Source organism: Bombyx mandarina, chromosome 11 (assembly GCF_030267445.1).
Source record: "Bombyx mandarina strain Sakado chromosome 11, ASM3026744v2".
Lineage (NCBI taxonomy): Eukaryota > Metazoa > Arthropoda > Insecta > Lepidoptera > Bombycidae > Bombyx > Bombyx mandarina.
The window spans coordinates 17472633-17481317 of NC_143218.1; the positions used below are offsets into that span (position 1 = coordinate 17472633).

The 8685-nt window shown below is 34.9% G+C and overlaps 1 protein-coding gene across 1 annotated transcript; it reads left to right on the plus strand.

Moving 5' to 3' along the window:
* The first annotated feature begins 226 nt into the window (after positions 1-226).
* LOC114243284 (multiple C2 and transmembrane domain-containing protein) lies at positions 227-8432 on the plus strand. Its single transcript, XM_089731127.1, is given in 15 exon segments — positions 227-472; positions 475-820; positions 1467-1647; positions 1854-1999; positions 2610-2750; positions 3550-3742; positions 4131-4306; positions 4639-4843; positions 4918-5063; positions 5337-5488; positions 5679-5734; positions 5809-5918; positions 6033-6142; positions 7454-7551; positions 8248-8432. Coding segments are annotated over 15 exon segments (2187 nt in total). The 5' UTR covers positions 227-402; the 3' UTR covers positions 8305-8432.
* Positions 8433-8685: the final 253 nt, after the last annotated feature.

Here is an 8685-nt window from a genome sequence, read left to right on the forward strand (position 1 = left end):
TGTGTCAAATTTCGCGGAGAATACTTCGAAAAGCAATAAATACATTTTTAAATAGTAATGTTGTGTCACTTCGTTAATTCCCGAAATTTTCAGTGCCGCCATCGTATTCATTTTCAGATATGTTCATCTTAAGTCAAACCAAGCCAACCATTTAGCCATCACCCATCGCCACTACTTCCACGTCATAAAATCATCACAGAAAACTACATTCTTTATCACAAATCCCAGCAAATATGTACAATGTAGACAAATGATAGTATTTGGTCAAAATAATCAATAACATGATAACGTTATCTAAAATAAATCCAACGATGTAATATCGTTCCAATGCCAAACCAAGTTCGCGTCCATTATGTTAACGATAGTTAAATAAATAAAAAATAAAAAAATTGCTCAGTGAAAATGGGTGAAAGAGCTAAAAGTCACTTCGGTGATTTTAAGAAGACACATTTCGCCAAACTACACGAGAGGATACAAAGGAATATGAAGAGATGCAATGGAAACTGGAGAAATCAAAATCCGTTGACGTACTGTCGACGCTTAAAGATGATTATGCTTTTAAAGAGATCAAATTCGCAAGCACTTTGGATATAACTGCGGAGTCGGACGAAATCTTTGAAGAAGTTCAGAACCATAGTTCCCTGGAAAAGCATACATTGCTAATTAAAGACATGAACAGGAATGACGCTAATCTTGAATATGTTGATTTCAAAGAAGCTAGTATTTCCGAGTCCGAAGGGTTTACTCCTCTTGAAAAGTACCAAAATGGCAGGGAAGATAAATTCTTTGGAGATGACTTTTCTAAAATGAGTCTTGAGTCGTAAGTGCATACTTGAATATATCATTTAAATAAACTTCTAATATAAAATTGACATTTTTAAATTGCGTAACATTTTTTTTAATTCTTGTTTTGTATGTTTTAGTTTCTTGTGTACTTGTGTTTGTTTAAATTCAGCTTCCTTAACAAAGTATAACATGTTCCAATTTAAAAAAAGGAAAGAAATAATTTGCTAAACTCAAGTACATAACGATTGGTCGGTCTGATACTCGTGTGCGCGTCACTCTGCAGGTGCTGGCGGAAGATCAGCGCCGCAGTACCGATTGTTTCTTATTGTTAGGCATTCAAAATCAAACGGGTCGTCGTACCTCCTTACGGGGCACGGGACGAGCCTCGGAGCGAACCCGACTACCCAGGCAGAAGCTCCCTGTCACGCAGGGGTGGGTATACTGCTGGAGGGACATTGAGAAGGGGAAGCTCTTCGCAGCGTGTTGATTTGATTATGATTTGATTGTTAGGCATTGCTGAGCCGCTAACCGTTTCCAAGCCTCGTTATTTTTGTTTTGATTTTTTGTACCTAATTAATGTTTGGGATAAATGCTTATTATTATCATTATTATTAAACATAAGTATATATAATAAGTTTGTTAATGTATATTGTTAATAACAATTCAGTGATTATTAACAGATTAAATGAAGTAGCTTCAGGGAGCGACGGTGAACTCACGCCCCCGGCGACTCCCCGAAGATTTCGATCCGTAATAGAATTGGTTCAAAAATATCCGCTGTCAAGGAAAACGTTGGCGAGAGGAAAAAGTAAAAAATCCGAACAAGGACAGGAAAAGGAACATCGTGACAAAGTTGAAAAGGTCTTTTTGTATTTACGTTTCAAGTCGTTCCGGATCTCGGTTCTTAAAGCTCTTTTAAATGTTTACAAAACTGCTATTTCCCGGGAAACCTTTTTTTAGCATTTGAATTTATTGTGCTCCGAACTAATTTATTGAAATCGATCCGAGTTTGAGGGGCAATTACATTATCTGGTGGATCGTTTACTAAAACTTCCTTTCTTTTGCAGTTTATTTTGAGTAATACGACTAAACAGGATTTGAGGAGCTTAAAGAAGACTAAATTGGGGACTGTAACAATTGCACTGATCGACGCTACAGATTTAGAGACTGAAGGCCCCGAAGAAAGAACCCGTATGTTATTTTGTCGATTTAGGTACAACCAAATCATAAGTTATCATGTCTTGAAAAAATATCTAAGCTTAAAAATTTCCTTCTCTTATCGAAGCCAAAGATTGCTCGATTAGCAGATACATTAGTTCTAATCTGTTGCAATGATAAGTGCGCAAAATACACGTATTGTAACTGTTAATAAAATTAAATAAAGATTATAACATTAATTCGATTTAATTTCTTATGGTACAAAATGTAATGCGATGAGAAAACGGTGAAACGGAGAGAAAAATTTTATATATAAAAACTTCTTCCTGCAGATTTATTATTAAAGTACCGCCGTTAAAGTACCGTAAAAAGATTTATTATTAAAGTAAAGGTAAAAAAAAAAAAAAAAAAAAAAAAAAAAAAAAAAAAAGTACCGCCTGTTTCTTTTCATTTACAACTCTAAATGCCCACTCAGAAATAAACAACACACAGTTAACATTACGGTCACAAATGTTTGAAATTAGACCAATTTTGATTGACTGTCTTGATAAAAGTTTAACATGAATTACCGATCTCTTAGTAGTACAGGTGAGACGGAATGTAAAATATGTATCCTTTGTATCATTTGCCATTATAACTTTAAATAACAAGCTTGAACTTTACAGATTGGGAACTGAGAAACATAAGTCAAAGACAGCAAAAGGGAATACAACTAAATTGAAATGGCAAGAACTATTCAGTTTGAGTATGTACGAAGACCATTTGCTTGAGTTGTCTCTGTGCGATAAAGATTTCTGTATTGGCAGGTAATTATAGAAATCAATTCCATTTACTGATTGTGTTTATTTTCTTAATTAATCGAAGTGAAACATCATTTTAGCCCACGTGATCCATACCTTTCCTAAAGCTTTGGAATATTTTTAAATACGTAAATATGACTACAAATAATCTGAAGCCGTGCTATCCGATATTTGATTATTAATGTTACGCGCTGGGGTTCGGGATAAATAAAATTTCACCAAAGTACAACTAAAACTGTATTCAACACTTAGAACACAAAATATTCAACAAACACTTTAAAACGCTCAAAAAACACTTTAAAACTCTCAATTCGCTTGTTCCGCCTCGCTTCAGGTGATCCGTTCACTGTTCCGCTTCGAGTAGTTGCGATTACTGACTGACTGCGTGCCATCCCTTCCACCCTTTTATAGTCAATACCTCATCCCTAGAATTATCGAGAATATTCCACACATATCTAGTAGTAGTTTCCACTATCTGTCAATAGATGGCGTTGTACTTCTTGAGCGTTTTATGTGCTACTAGATCCTTCGATATTCGTTCGACTATTCGGCGATAGATGGCGTTACTCATAACATTAAGGAATAATTTTGCACATTCAAAATAACTAATCAATACAGCTTTAGCCTAGTGCGAATTAATAGAATAAAACAAAATGCTGTTGCTAATGCTATGTCAGCAGGTAGTAACAAAGAAATCGTTACAATAACACGTTTGATAAGATTGACCCATTTAAAGATGAGATCGATATCTCGTAAAATTTGCTGATATAGATAGCTATTTATTAATGTAACCTTTTTATTTTAGGACTATAATAGATCTGAATAATTTGGATAAAGAGAAGACACATGAAATGCGTCTCAAGATAGAAGGGGAATTATCTGTAGTACAAATTTTTCTGTTAATCACAATTAGCGGTATACCGTTACACAATACCATCGCAGATTTAGAAGATTATGAAGCAACAACTAAGGAGCTCGATGTTGTCAAAAAGAAATTTGTAAGACCACATAACATATTTTTGTTTCTTAAAATAGTTCTGTTGAGATTTAAAGAATTGGTCAGGCTTAGATTTGTAAACTATCATCATCATTGGCTATCAAGACGTATATTCTATCTCTTTAATTGGCATCGATAGGTAGATCAGTTCTTACCAAAATCCAAGGAAATTACGATGTATATACTCTCTAGCCTTGGTCTATGAGTCTATTGCATTGAAACTAAAACTGTTTAAAAAAGATACTTCAAATGCGTACTTATATCCTATTCGTCAGGGCACGAGCCACGCGGTTTTCCATGCAAATTTCGAAAGTGACAAATTTAATTTAAGTCGATCTGAAATTTATGCGTTCTTCCTCTTATTTACAACACGTATTGCTAATTTTAAGGCATGGTACCATATCGGGAATTCAAACGAAGTTGGCTGGTTATCTGTGTTGGTATACGGAGCTAAAGGATTACATGCTCAGGACACATGTTGCATATTAGAACTTGATAATGAAAGGTTACAAACACATACAGAAATCAAAACGAATGAACCTAATTGGATGAAATTATTTAGATTGTGAGTATCTTGTGTTAAAATGTTTTAGCAGAGGCTAATGAAACTTGTCTACTTCAAGTAAGGATTATATAATAATGGGTATAGTCCTCGTGGTGGAAATAATAGTGTCAATATTATAAATTGTCACACATAATCTTGTGCACGGATTCTAGATTGTTGGAATTGGAAAAACACAACAGTAATAAATTTTCAACAGAAATGGTCATATTGATCAGATTTAGCAGTCTTGGATGGGTTGCACAGCTATCAATCTTTATTGAATACCAGGTACTAATTAATTTCTATTGTTCGTCTGGACATATTTTAATCAAATTTATAAAAACTGCTTTTAGCATTGTAAATGATATTACTTCAGTAATAGAAGTGACAGTACATGACGAAAAAAGATCTGAGGATATTGCAAAAATTACAATACCATTATTAAAAATTAACAACGGAGTAAAAAAATGGTATGCTCTGAAACACACAACGCAGAGAGAAAGAGCGAGAGGAACGAACCCTAGAATCCTGTTAGAAATGAAAGTCACATGGAATCTCGTAAGCTTCCTACGTTAATAATTTTGTTAATAAAACTCTAAGTATAATTCTAATATCTATAATTCTTGCTACAGACAAAAGCATCGCTCCGATCGTTTACACCCAAACAGACAAAATATTTAGAAACGAAAGCCAAATTCGACAGACATCTTTTTGCGAGGAATATCTCAAGGGCAAAATATGGCACTGCATGGGTGCTAAATGCTATCCAGATCGTTAAGTAAGTCCAGACTTTTTCCCATTTTCCATATTATGGAAAATATGTTTGTATGTTTTATTTATATTTTTTATTATTGTAACATACATTCGTATGTAAAATATGAAATTCACAAATATTTGTCAATATATTTGTCAATTTCATTCTAGACTAAAATAAAACATTTTCCAATAAAGTTTAGACTTGGGCTTCATATATCAAGTTGTACCGTGAAATACGCCCTAAGTTGATATTCTAACAGGCCAATAAAATTTAAAAGACCACTTACCTTTTTAGAACATGTTTCGAATGGGAATCAAGAAAATCAAACGCATTAGCCCTCACATTATGGCTATTATTTTGTTGGTTTTTCAAAATCTGGATGTTGCCACTTTTGATATTGATACCATTCATTTGGTATCGCCCACCGAGATACTATTTAGTTAACTGTAAGTAGCAGTGTTATATTAGACAATTAGTGAATATTTGGCAATGTGGCTAAATTACGTTATTATTGAACACACAAGTGCTAGGATTAAATAATTTTTTTTATTTATTTATTATAAAAAAAAAGAACACAATATTCACAGGACACAACAGGATTAAATTGTATTGACTCAGTTATTATTTATGTTAAAGGGAAACGTTATTTCAAAGGAATGCCAATTGAAGACGACCATTCTAAGAAAGAGAAGGTAAAATTATTTATATATTTTAATGAAATAAGTCTATTGTAATTTAAATCCGACATGTGATTATTCTCTTTTAGGACGAAAAAAACACATCTTTAAGACAAAAGATACAAAGTTTACAGGAAATGGTACAGACGGTGCAGAATTTCATTGGAACGTTTGCGAGTCTACACGAGAGAGTAAAGAAGTAAGTGAATGATGACATGACAATCCGATACCGATACGACTGGAACTTAGACTAGATTAATACGTCTAGTAAAACGAACACTTGTTATACTTTGACACTTTATTTTCTTTTCAGTTTATTCAACTTTACAGTACCCTTCTTAAGTTTCTTAACCATATTCATGATCATAATTATCGCCTTCGTAATGTTTGTGATTCCTGTGAAATATATCTTCATGGGTTGGGGTAAGTACCTAATCGACTTTATATTTATTATCGATAGCAAACATTCTTATCAGATTACGTTATCAGCGACAATCGTCGACGTCGCCCAAAACACGTCATTACGGATCCTCCCGATCCATTAACGGCGCTTTTAAGTACCAAAAGCACCGGTCACCGTCCTCGTTGAACCCGTCGCTTGTGACGAAGGGCTCGACGAGCGAATTGACCCACAGACACAGCCCACCGAGTTTCTCGCCGCATCTTCTCAGTGGGTCGCATTCCCGATCCGGTGGTAGATTCTGCGTAGCACTGCTCTTGCTAGGGCCAGTGGTGCTAACACTCCGGTTTGAGCCCCGTGAGCTCACCTACATGTTAGGGCGAAGCTGAAATAGCCTCTCAAGGCTATCAGCATAGGTAGGAAAAAAAGCGACAAGCTATGTTTTTATAAAATTTTGAGAATCCATTCAAGTTACTTTAGTTTTTAACGCTATTATTAATACTGAGGTTTATCTCTATTTATATAAAATACGATAAGTGTTCATGACAAAAAAAATCATTCTTCTTTCGGTTACTTCAACTTGAGCGTGCTTGTTATCATTATAATAATAATAATATATTATGTAAGCAAAGAGATGATGAAAATGAAAGACGTAAGCCCTTGAATATGTATCAATTGGGTTTGAAATATTTATTAATTTTTGTGGTCAGTGTGAACGATGTAACCTATACTCTTCATTCACCTGAGTTGAACAGTGGCTGGTGTCGGAGTTTCTCTCGATCTACGTTACAAACGTGGACACTTCATTATATCGCAGGAAAACATGTAACCTAGGAACATTTGTTTCAAGCCACAGTCTCTCTATAAAATAAGGATGCTTTAATTTTAAAACCAAGCTGTCCAAATTGTCTCCGTACGAATGTTTTTGGAAGGAAGTTCCTTAAGGGAGGGACGATGCGGAGGGGTACCCTAACCGGGAAAAAACGTCCGTAACGTAAGATTTTTATTAGTAATGCAAACAGTGTACGACTTATCTTTGTAACAACGTACAAAAAATAACATATTTTTTTTATCATTCATTGACCACGATCTCATAGTGTTCGTTTGCGCAATACACTAACTCTTATGCAAACAACCGTGAATGAAGTGTACCACAATAAGTTCGCACGTTACCGAATGACCGTGGGTTGTTGCGAAACCTGCAGTTTTATTTTCTTTATACCTCGAATACTTAAAATTAATATTTTTATAATAAGGAACTTCGTTCGTATCCGGTGTCCCACGACACCACGCATCTTTTTTTATAAAATAGCGATGGATAATTTATGTTTAAGGTGTACACAAATTCACAAGAAAAATTCTTAGGCCGAACAGAATTCCAAATAATGAAATTCTGGATCTGCTCTCCCGAGTACCTGATGATGAAACGTTGGTGAGTAGCTAATGATCTTAAGAAGAATTACAAGCGGTACAGCTCATTGTCCAGCTGCTTTCGCGTGGTTAGCGAAATTCAGAAAGCACAACGTTAATACCGCCTTGGAACATGAGTTTGTATGGTTGAAATATTTTACACAATACGCCCTGTATTGTAAGCCCGGATAAGTAAGTAAGGACCTCCATCGTGCCTCCTTCTGTCGCGAAGCAATCATGCGTTCTGGTTAGAAGGGTCGGACAATCAGGATACGATACAAATGAGACTGTAAACTCATGACTCAAGATAAGGGCGTTCATCCTACAGGCTTCAAAATCACTTAAGATCCGGTGGACCGTGAGATTTTTTACATACCTTAGGCAAAAGGCCTAGTTGCACTGGAATCTTTCTCAAAACCAACGGCTATCTCAACCTTGCGAGAAACTGCAAAAGGATTTTGCATTAATAAAGAAATAAATATAAGTCGGTTTAAGTAAATTTCAGGCGAGAGAGTATTCAAAAATTTTTTGGTCCAAATAATCAATTTTCATTTCATTTACCGTTCAAAAAACAGTGTCCTTCTCGAAATAGCCCTCATGTAATTCATATAATATGAAGAATCTTGTTTCACAAGCCATCGTTCACAAGCACTGTTTAACTTATTAACTAATTTTCAGTCGTTTTTGAATAATCACTCAACTTTACCATTATTTTCAGCTTGACTGTGAAGAGCTGCCTTTGGAGGAACCAGAGGAAGACGTTGTAGAACCATAAATATTTTAAGTGGTACCCTTATGGAACATGTACCCTCTAAAATCAAATAAATAGTGTAAAACTAAGTTAAGGAATTGAATTTAAGAAATGTACAGAATTATGAACAATAAAGATGTTTCCGGTCCCAATTCTGTTCCTTTTTCTTAAATTGACGATGCTCTCTTTCTTGAAGTAGGTACATATTTATTAATTCCAGAGTTAAATATCGAGGGTGACTGGAAGAACTAACTTAAATTATGATGATTTCATACCATATAGGAACCGGAACATGCGACTGTATCGCGGTCGAAATAGACTAGAATAAATAATACCTACACGTGCGGACTTAAAAGACTTCCTATATAAAATGTCTTTAACAAAGGCCATGCCATGAATCGTACT